This window comes from Protopterus annectens, chromosome 6.part0 (assembly GCF_019279795.1).
Source record: "Protopterus annectens isolate FY-2018-M chromosome 6.part0, PAN1.0, whole genome shotgun sequence".
Lineage (NCBI taxonomy): Eukaryota > Metazoa > Chordata > Ceratodontiformes > Protopteridae > Protopterus > Protopterus annectens.
Window position 1 is genome coordinate 1322864895 of NC_056737.1, and position 27029 is coordinate 1322891923.

The 27029-nt window shown below is 41.3% G+C and overlaps 1 protein-coding gene across 1 annotated transcript in view; it reads left to right on the forward strand.

Annotated features, from left to right (window-relative positions):
- Nucleotides 1–27029, forward strand: part of RIF1 (replication timing regulatory factor 1) — a gene marked incomplete in the record, with an annotated part of 1305990 nt that overhangs the window by 1147745 nt on the left and 131216 nt on the right. The window contains 2 exon segments of the mRNA XM_044074885.1: nt 4778–4855; nt 15867–15979. Of these exon segments, the coding sequence (XP_043930820.1) occupies nt 4778–4855; nt 15867–15979 (191 nt within the window).

The window sequence follows — 27029 nt, forward strand, 5'->3', positions numbered from 1 at the left end:
TTCAAATTTTCATGTAGGCTTTCAAGATTCTAATCTTGGTGTCACATAGGCTGTGCAAAACTTTCCTTAAAGGTGCCACCTTAAGACCCCCCTTTCAAGAACCTGTTGCCTCATGGGATTTAAATTGTGTTATCCAAATTAACTTCTCTGCCCTTTGAGCCTTCTCATTCATCCCCTTTGAAATTCCTGTCTTGGAAGACACTTTCTGGTGGCTGTCATGTCAGCCAGACGGGTGTCAGAGTTACAAGCATTCTCTGTGAAAACCCCTTACCTTATTTTTCACAAAGACAGGGTGTCCCTTCGTACTAATCCTTCCTTTGTCCCCAAGGTCTCTTCCCATGCCACCTTGAATCAATCCATAGAACTTCCGGTGTTCTTTCCAAATCATTCCAATGCAGCTGAATACAGGTTTCATCAGCTGGATGTCCATAGACAATTACGTTTTTATTTGCACCAAACTAACAATCAGAAAATCAGATCAGTTATTTATTTCCTTCTCCGAATCCAGGTCAGGCTTACCAGTTTCCAAAGTAACACACTCTAATTGGATTTCTAGCGGTGTAGCTTACATTTACAACTCTGAGGGTAGACCTTTACCCTTTAAAATCAAGGCTCATTCTACCAGATCTCAGTCTACCTCTGCAGCCTTTCAAGACAGGGTCCCACTTGATAATATTTGTGCAGCAGCAACGTGGGCTACCCCTCACACTTTTTTATTACTCATTACAAATTGGATTTAACCTCCAGGGGTAGAGCATCTTTTGGTTCCACGGTACTCAGGAGTATTTTTCCTTGAGCCAACCAAGAATAAGGAGCTAGGGGCGCTGTCCCAAATGTAAGAATGAAGGCGAGATAGGACTACAGAGCATAAAGAAGTTAGGTACTCACCATAACGCTCCATGTTTATAGTCCATCTCGCCCTTCATTCTTACGAACCCACCCTCCTACCCCCATTCTGGAAGTACCTGGAGACAGAAAATTATCATCATTTTTATGGAGACCTTTTAGTATTGGCTTCTTTTGTATTTTTGTTGTTATCTCTCCTAGTTAGTAGCAAACAATATCTGGGAATTGTAGTGGTGCACCATGGGATACCTACCTAGCCACAAGCCAACTAGAAGACTTGTAAATAGGCCGAGTCGGGGCCAAGGATCCCATATGTAAGAATTAAGGGCGAGATGGACTACAAACATGGAACGTTATGGTGAGTACATAACTTCTTTTTTGTGTCCTTTGCATCCAAAAATAAGGAAATCTGTTTCCAAGTGGATGGTTTTCTAAGCCCATTGAATTTTGTTCTGTTCTCATCATGGAAAAGTTGGAGGGACTGGGAATGTACAGCAGCTGGTGTAATATTTCATGGGGAGAGGAGTGCACAAGCTATTGTTGAGGGAATAATGTTGGTCATCCACACCTTTTCCAACCACTGCAGAGTAGACTAGACTTTGCTTCCAAGGCAGTTTCTGGTTTTGCAGCTACCATACTGTGGGTCACGTTGCAGTCCAGCCTTACCAGTCTTGCCACCTCTTAAGCTGTAGGCATCACCCCAGCAGTAAGAACTACTGCAGCACTTATCTGCACAAAGAACATAGTACAGTTGTGTAAGAATTACAGTAATAGGTGTTCAAGTAGATCTCTGTTGTATTTAGTACTGGTTCCCTTCTACTTATCCAGTCTTCATTGGACATAAAGGGTTGGGGTGAAAAACCCTATCTTCATGCATTTACATTTTCCTGTTTCTCTCTTGGCAGAACCTCAAGCCTTATCAGGTCTGGGTAGTCTCGAGAAACCCCATTTCTCTTAAGTCCTTTATCTAGAGAGCATGTACATGTTCCACCTTTGCTGGACTCCATAGGTCCTTCCTTTAAGTTGTGTAGGATGAATACCCTGCAGTCGTCCTTGCTAAGAAAATTTTAAAATGGTGCAGGTGATCATTGAGTTTATACAAAGGATATTTATTTTATTTTACATTTGTTTACTGGGAAGGTCTGACTGGGCCAGATGGCCCACTTTCAGTGGACGCCCAGGAGAAAAGCTTCATTACAAAAGAATTTTAACAAGAGTAATACATTATATACAGTTACAAGTATAGGTGAGATGAATTATGCAATGCATAGTATAGAGACGAATGGTTCTGGTATAAAGTTAATAGCATGAAATAGCATATATGTTACAGACAAATGACATGAAATATTGCATAATGGGAGGAAATGGGCAGAGTGAATATCAATAGAGACACAAGCATGCTTCTGAGTACTACCACTGTACAGTCTAGTAGTAGAATGGATAAGAACAGTTGAGGTTAAGTACTGGAAAGGAGAGAAATAAAAAAAATAAAAGGAGGGGTCTGATGAGAGAGAGGGATAAGTAAAGATGGAAGGTAGACATGGGATCGATCATTCAGGCTTATATCTGTAGAGGGTAGACATTATCCAGCCTAGAGGATGAGGAAGGGTGCACTAAGTTCTGGAAGTCAGTCTGGACATGGAGGCTTTCTGCAAATTTAGCCCCAATAATGACTGCTGCAGCCATGTTCTACTTGTATACCTACTGTTATAGTAAGTTCGTACACACTTGTATGTTTTGCATTGTGGATGGATTTTAGGAAATCTGGATCCCTTTTCTTTCTGGGGCAACTATATGGATTACTTGCTTTTCCTCTCCAAACCTGAACTTTGGTGGTCTGTAGTAAAGGTCAACCTTTTATGAAGTTGCAATTTCAAGTCTTGTTTAGGTGGTTGTGACATCTGGATTCTTGTGAAGTATTCTGTACTTGAAGCTGCTTGTTAAGAGATTCCATTTCAAACTAGAATTTAAGTCTTTTTAATTAATATTTTTAACTCTTCTTCCCATTGAGCACAGTTTTTTCTTTCACTGTGAAGTTCTGTATTGAAACATTATTCTTGATTGCAATTACCTTATTTAAAAAATGTTATAGATCTTGACTTTTATGTCTGCAGAACCCTTTACTGCTCCTTCACCAGGATGGAATTTGACTGTATCAGATGTTCTTGTTCTTCAGAATTTGTTCTTGATCAGGAAGTGGGTTTATCAAGGAGGGCTGGAATACCTTTGCATGAGGTGAAATGTGGCTTTGTTTTCATTGCATTACATTGCACAGAAGGAAGAAGGCATCATTTTAGTTCAAAGAAGGTGGTTTCTGCTGCATGTTTCAAAGCAGATTTAAGGCAGGAGTTCTTCACTATATCAACCTGGTGGAAGGCTTATACTTTATCGAACCATTGTAAGTTACGTGTGCAGTCTTACGATCATAGTGACCTTTGGCTGGACCATCTTAACAGGGCCTTCTGAATTAACTGCTTCGCAATCATTCTCACTCAATGTGAGGATAGTTTGGTTGAGATCTCCTTAGAAGAGGGTAGGTTGTAGTTTTGCTGCAACTTCTCTAGCTTCACATATTCCACCTCTTGAGATATAAAAGGATTTTTTTGGCTGAGTGCTTTGAATTTGGTGGCTGCAATGGCAGTCAATTACCGTAGAAAGTTAGCCTTAGCCATGCACTCTTACTGCTGCCTCCTAACAAGCAGCGTTGTTGAAGAGGAGCAGGGCAAAACCATGAGATGAATGGTTTTGCTTGCATTTTCTTGAATATTCTCTCTTCTCTGAGTTTGACTCTCCTTTTAGTATTTTGTTCAAAATATCAAAACTGCATACACGATGGGTTTTGCACAAGATGGATGTAAACAGTAAGGAAAATGTCTTGGAGAGAGCAAGATTCTTCAGGCAGTCAGAGTAGCTGTTTGTTTGAAATGAAAGAAAGACTAGTAATATCCAGACTCTGCGTCAAAGAAGTCCTTTAACCAAAACAACACTCTGTCACTGATGAAGAGTTTTGCTTAGTGAGCCTTGTCCTTATAAAAGGGAAATCTTTGCCTAGTCACTTGGATCTCCAATTGCACTTTAAGGTATTATGACTCCTGTTCCCAGAGCAGAATTTGCTATTGTAGTATTGCAGGGCATGAAGGTTCTCCTGCCCAAGACCTGTGTTTCAGGGTCTGTGCTGCTTTAGTAGTCTTTCCCTCTGTGAGGAATTCCATTACAGCAGTGATCCTTGTGTCTGAATATCAGCAGTTACGATAAGATGATCAAACAGCTGAACTTTGCGCATATCTTCTGGGGAGAAGATGATATAATACTTTTGGGTACAGTGGTGCACAATATTTACAAACCATTTATTTAACATTTGTTTACCGGGAAAGCCCGACTTGGAACAAGCCAATTTTTAGCGGACACCTGCAGAGAAATGCTCCAGACGCATGTCTTTGTAATGTGGGAGGAAACCAGAGGACCTGGAGGAAACCCACACGAATGCAGGGATGACATGCAGACACTGTACAGAGGGTTCCCCAGCCGAGAATCGAACCAGAGAACGTGCAAACTGCTGCACCATCCTAGTTGCTTGATAAACCTGTAGGCCACATAATGAAGTCACTAAAACTAATAGGTTACTCTTACATAAATGAACCAAGTATTTTAGTTTTTAGAAGCTGAAATTCTTAATGGCAGTTTTTTTTAGATTTTTACTACAAGGACAGTGTTGCTGTAATAACAAATGTAAGAAGTGCATGATAACAGGCATTCAGATTTCTGAAATTAGTTTGCAGATGAATTCCATACATACAGATTAAGTAATCTGCTTCACCTGAATGTGTAGAGTTGTATTTTGACACTGTTGAGACAGATTTTTTCTTCAGTAGTAGTCGTATTCTGTTTATATTTGATACAGTAATATTGAAATAGTTTTGTGCTTCTTTAGCTAATCACAACTCCAACAAAAGGCTTCCTGTCTCCAGGCTCACGCAGCCCCGGAATAAAGAGCTCCAAAAAGTGTTTGGTGAGTATCCCAGAGGGAGACAACAGTATGTTATCTTGATGATTCAAAAACAAGTAACAAGGAAATGAGTGCATGTTTTTTTTTTTTTTTTTGGGTGGGGGCATGCCTTTACACTTCGTGCCATGTTTCGTTTCTGTGGATTTGTGAATCTGCAGATATCTGTAGTGAAAGATAATACTCTTGGTCACCGATCACAAGTAATTTACCTGCTTTATACTGCAAACATATTAAGGAGAGTTTTGAATGTACTACTCAAAATATTTTTCTTGTTTTAGGTAGTTGCGTGTATGTTTGTGTTTTTATATATAAATCTAATTTGCTCAGCATTTCATAACATCAAACCCAAAAATATCAAGACCAGATGATTGACATTTTGAAATATCGCAAAAAGAGTTTTTGAAAGCAGGCAAGCCCCCCCTGCTGATTATATATACCAACTCTAAGATTGCATTGCAATGTGAAAAAGGGTAGATTACCAGATTTAATTAAAGACCGTCTTGGTGTAATAACTGATTTGATCCTGATCTTGTGTGGTTCGACGTTCTGAAATGTCAGTCATGTAATGTACACACATACAGGGATTGGTGTGTTCACTTTTAATATGATTAACATTTTTCTTTAATCAAGAATCTGAAAAATGTTATTTGCCGGGCTTGTGTTGTGTAGAGATTTTAACCCACAAACTATATTACCACCCAACTAAAACTCAGGCTCTCCAAAACCTAATTACCACTTATTCTACAACAAGGACATTAAGATCTAGCAACCAAAACCATCTAAATATCACCAGACATAACGATGCAGGGAAATCTCTCTACAGCTATTATATCTCCAAAGCCTGGAATACACTACCTACCCATCTGACTTCCATTAGCTCTATCTCACAATTTAAAAAGCTCCTCAAAACCCACTATACTGACGCCTGGCTATGCTCCTGTGGCACCCCAGGATAAAATATTTACTGTACAGTCTAATTTTTACTCTTTACCAATACATACTACTAATCCCTAATTTACCTAATAGTACCCTGTCGCTTAACTGGAATCTTACTTTACACAGCATGTCTGTTTCATCCCATCCACTAACCATCATTCCATATTAGCTGCAACTTTTTCCACACCACCTTCAAATTTAAAGTATTGTACATATATCTATACCACCATGTTGAGTTGCAAGGCTCATACATCCAAAGACCTGCAAAATGGGTTAATACAAATCTGTTAATAGCAAAACTAGAATATGTATGTGAATCCCATTTAATACTCCTTGATTTCTTTAGGTGCTTTTAACAGCACTATTGCAAGATATACTTAATGTGTTATAAAACCCTGCAAGAAACTTCCTGTAAAATGTTTATATTTTTCATCCTGTTTCTAGGTGACATCTTAGGAATTTTATTTATTTTATTATTTTACAACATAATGTCCTTAATCTATGTCATGTGTATATCTGATTTAATGTATCATATCTAATTCAGTTTATTATGTTACGATTTTGTGTTATGTTTGGAGCTTTTCTCCCTGGGTCTCTGCTGAAAATGGACCTATTTCAAGTCTGACCTTCCCGGTAAACAAATGTAAAATAAATAAATCTGTAGATGATGACCTGGGTTTGTCTAGAAACCTGGGTGCTAGACGAACCTGTTGAAGGACTGGAGTGAGCATCTGGTATTGGCTTGCCCATCTTGGGTAGAGGATACTGAAGTTACAGCAGTTGTGCCATCTCTGGGGGAAGTCCAGAAATGCATTTGCATACAAATAGAGACATGGGGTTCACAAGCCCAGCCAGAATGCACAGCACTCTAGCCATGCATTGCAAGTATCTAGAAATGTGCATTTATTTTGGCTGAGTGTAACAGACATTGCATCAGTGCTTGCCAACAAGTCAGGGTGAGTGGTTCTTTCTGTGTTAGGAGTGTTAGAAACCTATCATAACTCTCACAGGATGGTTGCTGTGATAGCTTGTATTCTGAAAAGTCAGGGAGGAATGGATGGAGTGATTTGAGACTGGTGCTGTATGGGGTATGAGTATAATTGAGACAAAAGTAAACAAGTTGATAGTCATTCTGTGGTGATATCAAGCCTCAACCTGCCAAGTTTTCCACTAATGTGTGAAAGTGTTAGATGAAAACTAAATTGAATTACTTTACAAAAAGGTGAAAACTGTTGCACTTTCTGCCTGGTTAGAGTATTTTCTAACACCACCCGGAGTAGGACGTCTTGAAAAAAAAACTAAGGAAGCACTGAATAAGATATCGTTTTGGAGGCCCTCCTTAATGGTTCTATGGTTGGGTATTTATCATAATTCAGCATTTTGTTCTACAAAATCCCGTGCTTGGAGAGATGTCTGTGCTTTCATACAAACTCATGCAATAACATGATACTCTAGCTTACATAAGCATGCATATTTCCAGTGGTTGCCATTTGCCACTATTTTTCACCAGTTACACAGTATTATGTCTGTCCTTGGCTATAATCTATAAACTTCTGCATTTACATACCTAATAAATAACTTTATGGCTTCATATTACTGACCAAGACTTGCACCAGTTTTACTTGTACGGTCTTAATGAGCACAATGTTACAGATGACATAGTTTTCAGAGGTTAAAACTATCCACTTGGCAGCAAAGCCAGGGGAATGTGGTAAGTTACTTCATAGCCAAGAAAATTGCAAAAATACACAAATAGACTTATGTAGGATGGTCCTTCTCACAGCACCGACCATTCTTTTGAGTATCACCACAAGGACAAACACTTGGAAAAGATTTAGGCCTGGACCTTGTTAAAGTAAGTCTGGTGTTCATTTAATCTCTGAACCCTGCAGATAGTGATTGCAACCTCATCTTGAGAGATCTTGACACCAAATCAGACTTCAGGCTTATTTGAAGACAAGGAATCCGGTAGGTAATTCCTTGGATTCCATTTTGTTGGTGTTTTGTGTGGCTCTTGTGCCACCCTGAACTCCAGATGACCTGCTGGCACCTCTGATGTTTATGTATTTTATCTCTACCAGCCTGATCCTTTACAAAGTGTCTGTGCCATCTGACCATGGATAGGTGCCACTTGAAAATAGGAACTCTTCTTCTGAGACTGGCCTCAGACCTGCATGGGCTAGTTAAACCCCAGTCAAGGGTGATTCTAGTGATCATCCTGCACCAAGACTCACTTTACAGGTCTTGGGCTTCAAGCAGATGCATGTCACATGGGGGTATGAGCTAATAAAGCAGTGGGGAGTTTGGTGTGCCAGGTTCCTGTGTAGTAGATGTCTCACAGTCATACTCTGCCTTTAGCTACTGTGTAATCCAGTATCTATTCCTGATACCCTCATTTTTGGCTGCATTCTGTTTACACTGTTGTGGGTAATGAAGGCTGTGGTCCTTCCTCACCTTGTGGATTCTGTGAGGTTTGAAAGTCTTTGAAGTCATTGTTTTCTGAGATAACAGCCCCACCTAATGACCACTTTCTTTGCAGATATTTTTATCAGAAACCATTTGACCTAGGCTTGACCCTCTTACTGTTCCCACTAGAATTATTTAACTTTGTTTCTCAAGATAGTCTGAGGAGCTCTGTCTTAGCTCTGCCTTGGAGCCGTTCATTTAGGGATCTGAAGTCTGCCGAGACACCCTAACTCTGCCGTTTTGCCAAATAAAGACTGACATTTATAAATCACCAAATTAGTGGGTAGAGTGACTCATCAAGCTGGCATCTGCCTTTAGTCTAGTCTGACAGCCTTTTGCCACCATACTCCTTTTGGATAGGGATTGCAAAAGATTTTATTCCTCTGTCATTGGGGCTTACATTTATCTGCCATGTCCAGTCACGCTTGGAAGACTTTGGAGAAATGTGAGAGCCTGCCAAAGTCTAGGTTTGAAGAAGAGTAATTTTCAGGAGAGACTCTACAGTCTCTGCAGTAAGATGCCAGGAGTCCCACTAGAATTTTCACTGTGTCAGTGCTTTAGCTAGGGCCATAGTCTTGGGTGCATGTCTAAAAGGAATGGTGCAGCTGAGATCCTGAAACACTGGAGCAAGATTGATTTCTGGGGGTGGGGGATACTACAGAGCCAGCCTAGAACCTAGACAACCTGGTGGGAAAGAAGCATGCCTTTGCTTCTGTAAAAGACCTTCTCTGTATTGGAGGAAGGCCCTTGAGCTGTCACAAGGTCTTTCTGCTTCCACTACCGATGATGTAATCCAAGAAGATGACTTTTCTTGCCACCCTTTCTGAGCCTTCATTGGAGTCTGAAATTACCCACAGCTGTGGTGATTTCAGTTTTTCTTGATGTGGGAATCTTCACAGAAGACCAGTGGATTCTAGATTAGGTCACTATCAGTCATATTCTGAACCTTATCAGCCATCCCTGAGAAGGATGTTTCCTTAGTCTGTTTGTGGAAATCTCCAGATAAACCCAAATTTTGCTGCTAAAATGGGCTGTTGAGACCGTTCCCATGTTGAAGTAAGGGGTCCGGGATTTTACTTAGTTCCCAAAGGGGGTTGATTTCCATCTCGCATTAAACCTTCAGAATCCTAAACCAACACATCTGTTGCATGTATATTCCTTGTAGTGTACATATCTGATTTTTCACCTCGCAAACTAAATTACTAATATTACCTATAACATTTTATGCTATTTGAATCAATGCTGTTTCACTGTGTGTATTTTATTTATTCTATTCTATTTTATATTTGTTTATCGGGGAGGTACGACTGGACAGAGCTGTCCGTTTTCAGCAGAGGCCCGGGGGAAAAAAGCTCCAGAACAATTCCTAACATACTATACATAAGACATTTAACACATTCACTTATAAAAGTATAGCAGATAATAACATATGATTGTATAAGATATATGTTTTATTTTATACTTTCATATGTTCAGTATATGTTTGATTTACTCATGTTACTTTAATGGTTTATGCATAAGTTATGACTAAAAAGAGTTAGTTGGCTATCTTACTTACATGGTAACAAATGTAAAAGAAATAGATACATCCATTTTGTGATGGTCTCCCTTCAGAGAAGATTGCTTACAAGAGTGTCTGGATAATTTTGCTTACATAATAAATGTTACTTGGCATGCCATTTATGGGGGTATACTTTAGAGATTCCTCTAGTTAATTTTGGGTGACGTCGACCTTCCAGTAAAAAGTGTTGTCTTTTTGATTTTTCTTTAGTCCCCAGAGCCTTCAGCAAAGTGTTGGCTGAGGTGATTAAGACCACGTAGAAGGATATGTTGGTGTTACCTTATCTGAACCATTGGCTTAGTGTACCCCTATCCAGAGAGTACCTCAATAGAACCCTTCCTTAGGCTTTGTGTTGTTTGCAGTCCCTGAATTTGACTTATTTGAACAAATTCCTTTTTATGAGCAGTATTGAACAATCCCCAGTGTCTGTTACTACTATTATTAGAGCCCCAAATGTTGTGGCTTTGGATGTACAGATGAGGACAAAGCATATAGTCTATATACATGCTCTGTTGATCTTTATCTAATTTCTGCTTCAAGCATTCTAATGCTGTTTGTATGCATAAGAATGTGGTTGTTTCTGCAAATTGTTATGTGCCTATGGCCTCACAGGCACCATATGCTCACAGACCTTTTTTTTCCTCCTGAATCCTTTGTCCTTTTGTCAGCCATCAAACCCCCTTCCATCTGTCTTTAGCCCATTCATTCCCCCTTGTACTGGATTTTCCCATTTTGAAGGCAAGAGACAACTGCATCCTGTACTGCAATCAAACCTTCTGATAATGGACACTTCTGTAGAGTGGGAGATCATATAATTTACCACACAGTGCAGGGGCATGTAGCTTAACCTGGAGAAGGAGAGACTCGTCAACCACTGTGGGCCTCATAGCAGAGTACTTCTAGCCCTGAAAAACTGTAAAAACAATGCTACTTCCAGGGCCTCGCCTTATCAGATCAGAAATGCATTTCATTGTGAAGGCAATGTCAGTCTGCCATCTTCACTCTAGACAAGGAGGATCACTTTCAGTAGCCCAATATCCATGAGAAATGAGTGAGCAACATACAAGTTGAACTCTGTTTCCACTTCATTTTTGGAGTTATAGATTCAGAGGCCATAACTGCTCAGAGTCTTCTGGAAGTGGGATGCTCCAGAGAGCATCTGCTTTGCCACTTGGGAGAAAGTGGTTCTCTCCCTGTTCTGCTCAGTTTGGCAAGAGAATGAGGAAGAGGAGTAGTGGGGTATGTTCAGTCTTCCATGACCAGAGATGATGTGCGTACATATTCCTGAAGTTCTAACTTAATTCTTCATCACAGGTTCAGGAAAACTTACAGAACAAGACTTACTCTCGTCAGTTCTCAGTGGCTTAGAGTGGCATAGTTTCAAGGACTCCCTCACAGGGGCTCTAAGGTCCCTAGCAGTAGAGGATGCCATTCTATTCCAAGCTAAGGAATGCTCCTTAGTTGAGTTCATAGCTGATTCCACACCTGGAATGTCACCCCCCACCCCCCAATACACAGTCACACACAAACACACAATGAATTTTCTAGTCAGTGTCTCAGAGGTAAATGAGGATAGTTGAAAGCCTTCCATTTAGTGTTACGCCTCCAACAGAAAATTATTCTTAATTTGGGCAGAACAGAATTGCACGGATTATAGGTGATCTTAATGTAACTGAGGCACTTGATGTGGGAAGTATACGATGAAATATTGGTGGTCTGACCTCAGTGGTGTGCATGTCTTGTGGTACACACAAATTCCAGAGGTCACTATGAATGTAGACTTAACTAAGCTACCATTTGTTTCCTCTGTATGTATTATTTTTAAGCCTCCTGACTTGACATGGTGTCAAGGGTGGAGAAATAATTGCTAGAACTGAAGACATAAGTGTCTAAAAAATGTTAGCTGTCAGGAGTCTGTTTTGGAGCTACCGCCGTAGAGTTCTCAGTTGATATTGACTCATCTGCAATCATCAGAATCTCTTTCATTGCAAAGGAATTTTCCAGAAAAACAAGCTTTGGATCCAGATATTGGATTTATTACTCACTGCAAGTGAATAATACAGTTGTACGAGTGCACTGACCATGCCAGTAGATGTACAGGTAGAATTACTGGAGTAGAACTACCTCCCACCTATATCCCCATTTGTTGCCTCTCTGATCCTCTGTGGTAATTTTCCCCATTAAAATGGAGGAGAAGTATCCATCAGGCCAAACCTTTAAAATAAAGCTCTTCAACAGACCCAGACACATCCTGAAAGCCCCAGAAACCTTCACTTCAGAATAAGGCCCCTAAAAGGACAGAATTTCTACCAATTTGTCAGTGGGCTTGAGGGACTCTTTGTACATCATTGAGTACACACAGTGAAGTGTCAACAAACCAAGGAGAGTAGTATTGCTGGAACTGAATTCATCCTCAAGTCTTGGTAAGTACCTTCAAGAAGTGGACCCTGTTTTTGACAAAATGTTACCAAGACAACACTGATAGACTATTTTATATAGCATACATCATGGACAGAAGTAGGTTAAAAAATAGACAGCTGAGTGCACAAGACCCAGGATAAAAAGGCCCAGTCCTGGTAGGCGCACTGGTGGCAGGACTGGAAAAAATTAGTGTAGAATCTTCAAGACATGGAAACATTCTATAGTGAGGCTAGGCTAGGCTCAAAGGGAGGGAATGCCCTCACAACCCCCATTGTAGGAGAATGCAATAGTCCACAAAAATCACAAAATCCTGTAGGCCAACAGACAGAAGATATAAAAAAAAGATTGAGAAAGAAATTAGAAAGAAAAATACTTGCACCAGAAAACCTGTCAAGCTTCAACTAAAAATTTGTTTTCATTAACATAACAGATTTTTGAAAAACATTATATAGACCAGGAAACCTTGGGCTGCTTCAAAAAAGAAGAGGCTGAGAAAGTGCGAAAATGTGAAGAAAAAATCTAGAGATTTTTTGAAAGGAATAAAAAAAGAAATATGAACATGGGAAAGAGAGAGAGGGATCTGATATGGTGCAATATTTATGTAAAGGAGAAAGCCAAGTTATACAACGGCCCCCCCATTAATATTCCAAAATGTGCACGCTGATTGGTCAGCATGCATGTTGTAAATCAGACTTATACTAATGGAAAAAGTTCCAGTCACCCAGACTTTTTCCATTCGTACAAGTCTCTCTCTTTTTTTTTTTTTTTTTTTACAGCAACGGAGAATGCAAGATCTCCATTGCTGTTTTAGACACTGTCTCGCTGTGTTAAAGGAGTTTAACATAGCGAGATAGCTTTAAAAAAAAGTAACTGAGGTCTTCCGTTGCTTTTTTTAAAGCTGCTAGCTTGATAAAACAAATTAACACAGTAATCAGGACTGCTCATAGAGATTCATGTGATAGAAGTAAATAGGATACATTACTGTGACGCTAAATTAATAATGGTCTTACCACAAAAACACAGGGCAGTAAGGGAAAGGAAGGGGAGAAATCAAATGCCATCATGGAAGTATTGGGTAGATAAAACTATAAAGCAATTAACACAAGAAGTGTCACTGTTAGAACAGTATAGAGGATGGAAATGATCAACAAAAATACTCAGACGTGGTAAAAGCAATCTGCAGTATCGGAACATATCAGGATCTGTCGTGCAGTGTCGCAAATAAACTAAAGATGTCCGCACAGGCAGAAGAGCTTAGAAGATATACCAGATAAATATAAAGGCAAAGTACAGAATAAACAATTTATTGATGATTTTAAAAAGTCTTGTAGAGAATTGGGAAACAAGGCAAAAGGAATCAAAACACTACCAAAAAAAAGAAATAGATACATTTCGAAGAAATAGCTGTGAAGATCCTGTGTAACCTAACAAAAATGCTGAATTGATAGAAAGTAAAGGGAAGAAGACGTTCAAATGTGTAGGGTATGAAATGGGATAAAGTAACGGCCAGAGATATTGAAACAAAGTTAAGAAAAGCTCATAATTGGAACCCCCAGATGCAGTACCCAACTACTGGCTAAAAGTATAAACATCTTTACATGAAGATTTAGCCATGAGGAAGAACTATTTATATGAGCACCCTGAGCAGACACCAACCTAGTTAACAGCAGGAAAAATGATACTTCTGCTTGAGTGAACCTGGAACCTATCCTAAAAACTACAGACCAATAACTTGGCCTTCCATCGATGTGTAAACTATACACACTGGAATTGATGCCAACAGAGTTTATAGTCATTTAGAAGAAAACTCAATCATGGTAATAGAACAAAAGGGTAACAAAAAAAGTAATATGGAACAAAGTATAATTTCTTGTTAAAATCATGGAGAACTATAAAAAGGAGAAGAATCTAAGTATGGCATGGATAGACTACAAAAAAACATTTAACAGTATTCCACATTCATGGGTAAGAGTGCTTAAACTCTACATTGATTACATTACAGCAACCATGAAACAGTACCAACCCACTTTGCAGTTAAAGCCATGATAAAGGACAAATTATTATTCCAGGGATGAAAATTCAAAGGGGGGGGGGGTATTCCAAGGCAACATTGTCACCGCTGCTTTTTTGTCTTGCTCTTAACCCATTAAGCTGTTAACTTAACATATTAGGTCATGGGTACAGTTTGGTTCCCAGAAAATAACAGTGTAAAATCTTATCATCTTTTTGTGGGTGATTTAAAACTGTATAGTTAGTCAGATGAGGAACTTGAGCAAGAGGGAGTATATAAATATTTGGGAATTGATAAAGATCAAAAGCGTCAACAGTAAAACATGAACAAATGCAAATAAAACTTAGTAAGGAATATTTTAGAAGATTAAAATTAATACTGAAAACAGTGCTGACAGCTAGGAACAAAGTCCAAGTTATAAACCAGTTTACAGTTCCTAGCCTAACTTACAGTTTTGAAGTAATTGAATGGCCCCAAAAGGTGATGGATCGGTTGGATAGGAAAACAAGAATGATGCTTCATGCTCTTCAAATGATTTATAAAATAATCATTGTATACCAAGACTGTGTGTATTCCCCGTTCTGAAGGAGGTATGAGCCTCCTTGAAATTGATTACATGTATAGATCTGCAATCATAGGTTTGCATACATATTTGCTGAAGTCACAAGATCCAAACTTAATGAACGTTTTAAAACATTAAGAGAATAAGTCTAAGATGACTTCCCTGCTTAATTTAGTAGAAGCATATCAGTGTTGAGGGAATGGAAATCAAACCAGAAGTAGATGAAAATCAGACAGCAATGTAATGTGCCAAAAAAAAAACAAAATAAAGAATATAAGGTGAAGGATCAGATGAGATGGCAAGAAATGTGGAAAATGCAAAAGTGTAGTTGCAAGTATAGAAAACTCTTGGAACAATCTTGTTTTGTTTGCTAGCAGGCTAAGGCTCCTTTATGGTCCAGGGGAAGAGAGTGCTTTAGAAAAAGATTACATATGAGCTGGAGCTGTAAGCAGTCTTTCTTACCCAGAAATCTCTGGGGGAAAGGCTATAAACAAATCACTGCTGTTTCTGTTGGGCAACCAGTCCGTTGTGTGGTATGTAAACGAGCAGGACAAGAGCTAACAATAAAAATAGAAAATGGTCAAGCTTAAGATGAGGAGATATGTCGGTCATACAGTGCTAAGAAGGACTCACAGACCAGCTAATGTGGTGAGTACTGAATACTACCTTACAGTACTTTAATGTTTTGATATTGGTGACTGCCTACTTTTAACTTGTACAAATCTGAGACCTAGCTAATCTTGTGGCTGTGTAGTCCTTGCTATCTAGCTGATCCTCGAAGCCCTTGAACTTCCTTCCTGAAAGAAATGTGTTGCTTAAACCAGTTGCTTTCCAACTGAAGTCTTAGATGTGAAAATGATTTTCCAAAACTGATGAATATTTCTTTAGTACTTGAACATGGTTTTATAATTGAAAAGTAAATGCAGTTATTAAAGGTGGTTCCCTGTTTACAAGAATGTTAACATGTTCCATAATTCTTCTGTGACAGCCCCCAGCATTAAGTACCTGTATTAATTTTACTTTCATCTGTCAATACAATTTTTCTATTTTTGATCAGATAACTGAAATGAGTAAACAACCATTGTCCCCAAAGGATAGTGTGTATCCTGCTCTAGTGGGCTGTGCTGCACCTGTTGACTTGATTTTGCCGCAGATTACATCAAACATGTGGTGAGTAGACAGTTGAATATGTTTTTAGTGCTCTCTTTAACAGCTTTAGTTAATACATAGTTCCAGATATGTAATGTACATTTACTGTTGTAAAATGCTGTAGTATAGTTTCCACTGTTTAATTTGCTGCCAGGTGGTGATAAGTATAACATAATGTATGCATTGTACCAGTTTTATCTGTTGTGGCATGGCAAACGTTTGTCAGAGTCAACACAAAGACTTGTAACTTGCATTTCAGATTTGTTTCGTAAGTAGGGAATTAATCTGTTCGATTTCAGGCAGTGACTATTTTTAGGACTTTAATCCTGTGTTTGTTTCCTGGTGTAATGCACTGACCAAATTCGAGCTGCGCCTTTAACTCCGTTACTCCAGTGGAGTTCTGGAAGTTTGTATTCTTAATTTTGTCAAAAAAGGTCAGGATACAGTCATTGGAAGTTATGCCCACACATTTCAAACCAATATTTGTATCTCTAGAGCCATAAGAGTTACTGTAGAAATGTAAATGTCAAACTGTTTAGCACAAAAAAATCTTTGCAGTGACCGTGTTCTTTAGATTCTAGTTCTTAAATGGAATTTTAAGTCTCAATAGATATGGGAACTATGAATTTTGTAATGCATTATAAAACCTACAATATCTCGGTAATCACTCATGTCATACACTGTCAGCAGCATTTTGTTTGCCCATCTGTGAGCTTTGATTTGAGGCTATGCAGTTCTGTCTGTTACATGGTTGTTGATCATCTTCTTCTTTCGGCTGCTCCCGTTAGGAGTCGTCACAGCAGATCAACTGTTTCCATTTCTTCCTGTCCTCTGCATCTTGCTCTGTCACACCAACCGCCTGTATGTCCTCTCTCACCACATCCATAAACCTTATCTTAGGCCTTCCTCTTTTCCTGTTACCTGGCAGCTTCATCCTTAGCATCTTTTCCCAACATACTCTGCATCCCTCCTCAGCACATGTCCAAACCAGCGTAATCTTGCCTCTCTGGCTTTGTCTCCAAACCTTACAACCTGGGCTGACCCTCTAGTATATTTATTCCTAATCCTGTCCATCCTCGTCACACCTAGTGCAAATCTTAACATCTTCAACTCTGCCACGTCAAGCTCTGACTTCTGCCTTTTTGTCAATGCCACTGTCTCCAACCCGTATCACATAGCTTGTCTCACTACCCTCTTGTAGACCTTCCCTTTCACTCTTACTGGTACTCGTCTGTCACAAATCACTCCTCAAACTTTTCTCCACCCACTCCATCCTGCCTGTACTCTCTTCTTCACCTCTCTTCCACACTCACCATTACTGTGAACTGTTGATCCCAAGTACTTAAACTCATTCACCTTCGCCACCTCTACTCCCTGCATCCTCACCATTCCTCTATCCTCCCTCTCATTCACACACACACATGTCTTAGTCCTGCTGACCTTCATTCCTCTTATCTCTAGAGCATATCTCCACCTCTCCAGGGTCTCCTCCACCCATTCCCTATTCTCACTACAGATCACAATGTCATTTGCAAACATCATAGTCCACGGGGACTCCTGTCTGATCTCGTCTGTCAACCTGTCCATCACCATTGCAAATAAGAAAGGGCTCACAGCTGATCCTTGATGTAATCCCACCTCCACCTTAAATGCATCCGTCACTCCCACCGCAGACCTCACCGCTGTCACACTACCCTCGTACATATCCTGTACCACTCTTACATACTTCTCTGACACTCCCGACTTCCTCATACAATACCACAACTCCTCTCTAGGCACCCTGTCATATGCTTTCTCTAAATCCACAAAGACACAATGCAACTCCTTCTGACCTTCTCTGTACTTCTCCATCAACGCTCTCAGAGCAAACATCGCATCTGTAGTGCTCTTTCCTGGCATGAAACCATACTGCTGATCACTAATCATCATCTCCCTTCTTAACCTAGCTTCCACTACTCTTTCCCATAACTTCATGCTGTGACTGATCAGTTTAATCCCTCTGTAGTTACTACAGCTCTGCACATCGCCCTTATTAAAAATCGGTACCAAAACACTTTTTCTGCATTCCTCAGGCATCCTCTCACTTTCCAAGATTTCATTAAACAATCTAGTTAAAAACTCCACTGCCATTTCACCTAAACACCTCCATGCTTCCACAGGTATGTCATCTGGACCAACAGCCTTTCCGTTCTTCCTCTTCATAGCTATCCTTACTTCCTCCTTGCTAATCCACTGCACTTCATGATTCACTATCCGCACATCATCCAACCTTCTCTCCCTCTCATTCTCTTCATTCATCAACCCCTCAAAGTACTCTTTCCATCTGCTCAACACACTGTCCTCGCTTTACGAGTACGTTTCCCTCATTATCCTTTATCACCCGTACCTGCTGCACATCTTTACTAGCTCTGTCCCTCTGTCTAGCCAATCGGTACAGGTCCTTTTCTCCCTCCTTAGTGTCCAACCTTTTATACAACTCGTTGTATGCCTTATCCTTAGCCTTTTCTACCTCTCTCTTTGCCATGTGCCACATCTCCTTATACTCATGTCTACTTTCTTCATCTCTTTGACAAGCCCACTTATTCTTCGCCAGCCTCTTCCTCTGTATACTCTCCTGTACTTCCTCATTCCACCACCAGGTCTCCTTGTCCTCCTTCCTCTTTCCAGATGTCACACCAAGCACCCTTCTAGCCATCTCTCTTACTAGCTCTGCTGTAGTTACCCAGCTATTCTGTAACTCTTCACTGCCACCCAGTGCCTGTCTTAACTCTTCCCTGAACATCACCTCACAATTACCCTTTTTCAATTTCCATCATTTGATCCTTGGTGCTGCCCTCACACTCATCCTCCTCTTCTTGATCACCAATGTCATCCTACAAACCACCATCCTATGCTGCCTAACTACACTTTCCCCTGCCACCACTTTACAGTCTCCAATCTCCTTCAGACTGGCCCTTCTACATAAGATATAATCCACCTGTGTGCATCTTCCTCCACTCTTGTATGTCATCCTATGCTCCTCCCTCTTGTTAAAATACATATTCATCACAGCCATGTCCATCCTTTTCGCAAAATCCACTACCGTCTGACCTTCTGCATTCCTTTGCTTAACACCATACCTACCCATCACTTCCTCATCCCCTCTGTTCCCTTCACCAACATGCCCATTGAAATCTGCTCCAATCACCAGTCTCTCACCCTTGGGTACAGTCATCACCACTTCATCCAACTCACTCCAAAATTTTTCTTTCTCATCCATCGCACACCCAACTTGTGGAGCATATTCACTAACAACATTCATCATTACACCATCAATTTCCAGCTTCATAAACATCACTCTATCCGACACTCTTTTCACCTCCAAAACACTCTTAGCATACTGTTCCTTCAGGATAATGCTTACGCCATTTCTCCTCCCATCCACACCATGATAAAACAATTTGAAACTGCCTCCGATAAACCTAGCCTTGCTCCCCTTCCATCTGGTCTCTTGCACACACAGTATACCAACCGTCCTTCGGTTCATCATATCAGCTAGCTCCCTCCCTATACCAGTCATACTGCCAACATTCAACGTTCCGACCCTCACTATCACAGTCCTAGCCTTTACCTGCCTTTGGGCATGCCTTCTGCCTCTTCTCCTCCTTCAGCCAACAGTAGCCCAATTTCCGCCAGCACCCTTTTGGCCAACAGTACTGGTGGTGGTCGTTGTTAACCCGGGCCTCGACCGATCCGGTATGAATTTCTTTACAGTTTTCTGCATATATGAAGGTTGTTGATATTTAGAAAAATATGAAACTTTTGACAAAGCAGATGTTCTTCGTGTTTCAATGTTGTAGTCATCACATTTGGGTTATCTGCTTGCAGTAGCCCTCAGTCCGCCTGATTATCAGTCTTGGGTCCTGCGTCGGTTGCGGTCTCCTCTTCCATGACGTCAGGGAGTATAAAGCATGCAGCCAATGCCATTACATCCGTCTTTCTTGCCGTGTGGTGCCCGAAGCAAAAGCAGTTTGCAAGTGCCGGTCGGCCGACTCCTGAAATTTTCGTTTTCTAGTTTCAGAACTGAAGTATTCAACTAAAGCCAAGTACCCCGTTGGGGAAACTTTTTCTTGCTCTAAACCGATGTCAGTAAAAGTCAATAATTGTATTTCTTGTGGAAAGTAAATACCTCAGATTTTCATTTGTACTGAATTCCTTGCCTAGGCCCCGACCACGATGTATTTCGCTGTCAGTTTTGTGCCTTATTTAAACAACAAACTATTTGTCATCTGTATATTTACGGTTCTAAATATTTTGGTACTCTGTTCAATTACCCAGATATGGCTTTGGTAAGCCACCCGACTACCAACATTCCAAAAAAACGCAAAGATAAAGACAGAGACAGGCCGCGTAGGTCCAAAGCTGCTGACGACGCTTCTCCTAAGCTAGTCACCAGTTAGCTGGTACTCAGTGAGGTGCTTTTGCAACCCCTGATACCTGCTACTTCAGATTCGCAGGCCTCTACTGAGACCCATTCAGAATCTGGTATGCCGCGAGATGCTTCAACTATGGAACCTGTGGATGCCTCTACCTTGTATGGGTCCGGAGCCGCTGTGCAGGCACCAGCTTCTGAGGGTGTATTCAGGCAAAATGACTTGCATATTAAACAGATGCCATCTTCTTCAAGGCCTAAAACTCGATCAATGCCTAGAAAATGGACGCCCAGGCCTCTATGCCTAAATAACAAATAAGTATGGCTGAAGACCTTATTACTTTAATCAGGGGAAGCCAACCTTCCCCCCACTAAGAGACCTATGACTGAATTTGCTTATGATTCTTCTGATCAGGATTCGGAAATTTCTGTTTCTTCTGATGACCAGGATTTACCGTTATCTACCTATGAGGATTCTGATGCAGAGGACTGTATTCCTTCTGCTTCCACCCCCCCACCCCCGGAGGATTTCTCTTTTGGTGAAACCTTGCATACTCTTAGGGAGTATTTTCGCTGGGAAAGCCAGGATTACTCTGATTCTAAAAAGAGGCTTAGGGATTTCTTACTCCTGCCTCAACACAGGCCTTTAGCTATCCCCCCTGTACTGGACATTGTTGATGATGCCTTTTTGGAATCTTGCTTGGCCCCAGACTTCTTACCTCCTGCTCCCAGAAAACCAGATAGACATTACAGGGTTCCTGACTCTCACAAGTTCCTTTTTAAAAATCCTACTGTGGATCCTGAGACCATTTCACAGGGACCCAAGGGCATTGAGGCTACTACTGCCAAATATCCTACCCCCTCTGATAGAGATTCCAGGGCGCTGGATAGATTTGGGTAAGAAGGTATACACTTCTGCAACCTTGGCCTTTAGGGCCTTAAACTGCCAGATTCATATGTCAGCAGCATATTATTGGATTGCTTAAACAGAAAATGATGTTGATTCCTGACTCGCTGAAAATAAGGATTTCCATGATTTAATGCATTCTGCTGAACAAGTTGGAAAGCATACTTTGCAATGTGGTTTTGATTCACTAGAGGCATCTTGCAGGGCTGCTGTCACTTGGTCTGTACTTAAAAGGCATGTTTGGCTTAAGGAGCAATCTTTGCCAGATCATGTCAAAGCTAAATTGCTGGATGCTCCCTTACACCAAGACTGCCTGTTTGGCAACAAAGCAGAAGTAGTACTCAAAAAGATGGAGGAAAAAGCTAAATCTATGCAAACTGAAGTACACCCTCCAAGATTTAGTAGGTATTGGCCCTCTGAGAATTGGTTCTTTCCTGCCTCTTACAGGCCTTCAGTCCAAATCCAGTCCAAATCCAGAACCAGCAGAACACCCAGGCTTCAGTCCCAAGGTATGCACAGGACTAAGCAGTGGGGGGGCTCCCACTTCCAAAGCAGGGAGTAGTAAGACTCCCCCTATGGTAAACTATCTCAATGACTTCAATTTAAAACTTCCAAGCTCTTCTCAACTGACTGCTCCTTTAGGGGGAAAGATTGCTTTGCAGGCAAAAAACTGGGAACTCATTACCCAGGACAAATGGGTTTTAAATATAGTTTCCCAAGGATACTGATTCCACTTCCACACTTTACCAACCCCAAACGGTTGGCCAGATCTACCCCCAAATCAGAGGGCAGAGACTCAAAAGCAAGTTCTCGCTCTCTTAAATATAAGGGCTATTCACACTGTCCCAGAAGAGGAAAGGGGCCAAGGTTTCTACTCAAGAATTTTCCTGGTGCCTAGAAAAGACGACAGCTGGCATCCTATCCTGGATCTCTCTATCCTAAACACCTTTTTGGTGATCCCAAAATTCAAGATGCCAACGCTTCACCAGTTGCTTCCTATGCTAGGCAAGGATGCCTGGTTGGCAACACTGGATTTAAAGGAAGCCTACCTGCACATCCCAATCAGGGAATCTTGCAGAAGATACCTATGCTTCAAAGCAGGCTACATGCGCTATCAGTTCTCTGCACTGCCCTTTGGCTTATCTACTGCGCCCAGGGTATTCACAAAGTGCCTAGCTCCAGTTATTGCATTTTGCAGGCAAAGAAATATTCAAATATACCCTTACCTGGACGATTGTCTAATTCAGGCAAAAAGCCAGGGCATACTTTTGAATCGTCTGGCGTTTATACAAAAGTTGCTAATTTCTCTGGGGTACACCATAAACGAAAATAAATCGCATCTTGTACCCTGCCAACAAATTGTATTCCTGGGAGCAAGCTTGAACACAGCTTCCCAGATGGCTTTCGTCACGCCAGAGAAACAAGTTCATTTGACAGCTTACTTCAAACTAATGGCCACAAAGACCCTGCTATCTGCAAGATAAATACTGCATGCCTTGGGGTTCATGGCCTCCTGCATTCTCCTAATTCCATATGCAAGACTGCATATAAGGAAACGGCAGTGGTATCTAAAAAGCCTTTGGTATCAACATTCTCAGGATCTAGAAGCAATGAATTCCCATCATACCTTGCCTACAGTTAGAGTTCCTTTGGTGGGCAGAGGCCTGCCACCAAAACAAGGAACTGCCATTCACTCTACCCCCTGCCGCCCAAACCCTAACAACAGATGCATCATTCTATGCATGGGGCGCTCACTTGGCAGGGAAGTGCATTCAGGGCAAATGGAACCAAAGTCAAATGCACCTGCAAATCAATCAAAAAACAGCCTTCAAGGACCACATTCTTTCAGGACAATTAATGGTAAAGATGGACAACACTGTTGTTTGGTACATAAACAAGCAGGGGGGAACCCACTCATACCCTCTCTGCAGACTAGCCATGGCTCTGTGGAACACAGCCTTGAGCTACCAAGTGCACCTACAGGCTCAATTCCTGTCAGGAACACTAATACACTGGCAGACAAACTAAGCAGAAATCTCATGGACCCACATGAGTGGAAACTGGAACCAAAGACTTTCAGCATGTTGATAAACAAATAGGGGAGCCCAGATATAGACCTGTTTGCCTCACCCCAGAACTATCAATTGAATAAATTCTGCACAAGGACTCCCCACAAACAAGCTTGGAAAGTGGATGCCCTGTCCTTCAACTGGAAAAATCTATCGGTTTATGCCTTTCCTCCTCTGCCTCTCCTCTCCAAAGTACTACTAAAGATCAAATAGGACAAACCAAGGATGATACTGATTGCACTAGACTGGCCACGCCAACACTATACCCCCTCTTGCGCAGTGTCACTGCTGGCACCATGGCAGCTGCCTCAGACCCCCCCTACCCTGCTCTCCCAGCAGGAGGATTCTGCATCCTCAACTTCAAACCCTGAACCTCGCAGCCTGGCTAATTGCTTGACCTCTCTGTTGCCATCCCTCAGTAAACAAGTGTTGGATGTCATTTTGGAGGCAAGGAGGCCTAGTACTAGAAAATCTTATGCTGAAAAATGGAAAAGATTCTGTTCCTGGAACCAAACTTAAGGGATGGGGCACAGCAGTGCCCAATTTACCTCGGATTCTTCAATACTTAACTGGGATGCTTCACAAGGGCCTTTCTTTTTCCTCCATCAAAATTCATGCTTTAGCCACTTCAGCTCATTACAACACAGAACCACCCCTTTTCTCTCATCCACTGCTCAAGCAGTTCTCAGTGGGGCAAAAACTTAAGACCACTTAGGAGAGCCCCAACTCCAGCCTGGGACTTTAATTTTGTGTTGGAAAAACTCACTGTACCTCCTTTTGAGCCAGCCGCAAGTGCAGAGTTAAAATTCCTTTCTTGGAAAACAGCCTTCCTTTTAGCAATCCACTTCAGCTAGAAGGGTATCCGAATTACAGGCCCTTATGGCAGTGGAGCCTTTCATCATCTTTCATGCGGGACAGGGTGTCCCTCAGGACCAACCCCTCCTTCATGCCCAAGGTGGTATCCAGTGTGGCTCTTAATCAGTCCATTCATTTGCCAATCTTCTTTCCTAATCCACAGAACAAAGGGGAATGGATACTGCACTCCTTAGAGGTGCACAGATAACTTAGATTTTACTTGGACAGGACTAAACTTCAAAGGAAATCTGAACAATTGCTGGTGGCATTTGCTGTAGGGGCAGAGGGGAAGGCCATTTTAAAGCAAACCATTTCTAAATGGATAGGCCATTGCATTCATTTTCTGCTATAAGCACCATGGAAAACCTATTCCACAGGTGATAAGACCGCACTCAACCAGGGCTGCATCTACCTCTACAGCCTTTCTCAGAGGTGTCCCTACCAGGGACATCTTACAAGCTGCTACCTGGAGTTCTGTACATGCTTTCACCAAACATTGCCATTTGCCTATTTTCTCTAAATCCAGAGCTGGTTTTGCCACTGCAGTCTTGCAGAGCCTTATAGCTGGTCCTAATGCTATCTAAATTCCTCCTTCCATCCTTAGCTTTGGGAATCTACCCAAATATGATGACTGCAACAGTAAAACGCGAAGAACATAGTACAGTTATGTACACTTACCATAAATGTAGGTGTTCAAGTGTATTCACTGTTGCAGTCCTGGTTACCCTCCCTCCAGCCTCCTGACTTCTTTTGGCTATACCTCCATTCTCTTTTACTGTGCTGAAAAGCTTTTTGGTGTATTTGCTTTTTTTTTGTTGGAGGTATAACCTTGCATATTTATATTTAATTGCTTCCCATTAGGGGGGCACCTGACATCTGGGGCAAGAGAAACTGATATAATGGCATCGGCTGCATGCTTTATACCCCTGGACTACCTGGCGTCATGGAAAATGAGACAGCAACTGACGCAGGACCCAAGACTTTGGTAATCATGCTGACTGAGGGCTACTGCAAGCAGATTCCCCAAATGTTATGACTGCAACAGTGAACACTCGAACATCTACATTTATGGTAAGTGTACACAACTGTACTTAATATAATTTCTTTATAAAATAATATTCTGTATAATTGTTAATCTCAAAGATTTGCCTAAAGTCCCACTCTTTCCTTATTTCTTAAATTAACCTCCTGCTTCATCATCCCTTTCTGTTTTGAATTGTAGCTTTTTGCTTGTGTTATGTATAAGTGCTGTAACTGTGTAGCTCTAAAATATCTCTTCAAAAAATCAGGTAGCCCTAAATCTCCTTGATGATCTTTGTGTTTCACTGTTGCAGTCATCACACTTGGGTTATCTGCCTGCAGTGGTAGCCCTTAGTCGGCCCGAATACCAGAGTCTTGGGATTTCTGCGTCAGATGCTGTCACTTCTTTCATGACGTCAGGTCATCAGGGGTATAAAACATGCAGCCGACACCATTACATCAGTTTTTCTTGCAAAGCAGAGCCCGATGCAGAAGCAGTTCACAAGTGCCAGTCAGCCACCTCCTGAAATTTCCGTTTTTTGAGTTTCAGACCTGAAGTCTTCTAAAAAGTACCTCGTTGGGGATTCCTTTTTCTTGCTCTAACTGATGTCAGAAAAAATTAGTAATTGTCTTGCCTGTAGAAAGCAAATACCTCAGAGATTTTCATTCTTACTGCATCACCTGTTTAGGCCCAGACCACGGCGATGTTCATCGTGTTTCAATGTTGCAGTCCTAACAAATGGGTTATCCAGCTCCTGGTAGCCCTCAGTCAACCAGAATACCAAAGGTAAGTAAAAATTACATCGATTGCCGTTGGTTGTAAAGGATGTCGGGGCGTCCGATACAAAAGGAGGCAGCCAGCGTCACTTCCTCAGTCTTCCTTGCCACGGTAAATGCACAAGTGCCAGTCGGCAGTTTACCTTTGTTGGTTTCCGACTACAAGAGTTGAAGTCCACTACAGCTAAGTACCCTGTTGGGGATCCTCTTTTCTTGCCTTAACGAATGTCAGAAAAAGTTAATAATTGCCATACCTGTGGAAAGCAGATTCCCCATAGAGATTTTCATTCCTATTGCATTATTTGTTTAGGCTTTGACCACGACGTTCCCAGGTGTGATCTCTGTGCCTCCTTGCTGTTCCCCCCTGTGCTGGAAGTTGTTGATGTTTTTTCTGGAAAATTCCTGGTATCCAAATTCAGTTCCTGTTATTCCCAGGAAACCTGACTGGTACTACAGAGTCCCTGATTCTCATCTGTTTCTTTTCAGGAATCTGTTGGCGGATCATTTCATAGATTAGTACTAGGCTAACTGTCCTCTGGGGCCATTTTAATCCTAGCCAATTACCCCATGTGACACTCAAACCCTGCACCTTGTGTTTCTAAGGTAAGCACCTTAACCGTTACGCCAACCTCCAAGGTTATTTCTCAGGGCCCTAAAGGAGTTAAGGCTACTGTTACCAGGAATCCTGTTCCCTCTGACAGGGAGTCTAGGAACCTAGATAGGTGGGTCAAGAAGGCTTATACCTCTGCCACCCTAGCTATTAGGGCTACCAATTGTCTATTTCATATGCTGAAGTACCAGCAGCACACCTTGGAGGCTATTAAGTCAAGGATAGCAAGTGTACCTCTTTTGGCAGAGAGTAAAGACATGCAGGATTTACTGAATTCCACCAGTCTGGTCAATAAGCATTCTTTGCATTGTGGATGTTCTTCGTGTTTCACTGTTGCAGTCATTACATTTGGGTAATCCTGCTGGCAGATTGCCACTTGCATAAAGACAGTCTTTTTGGCAGCAAAGCAGAGGAGATACTAA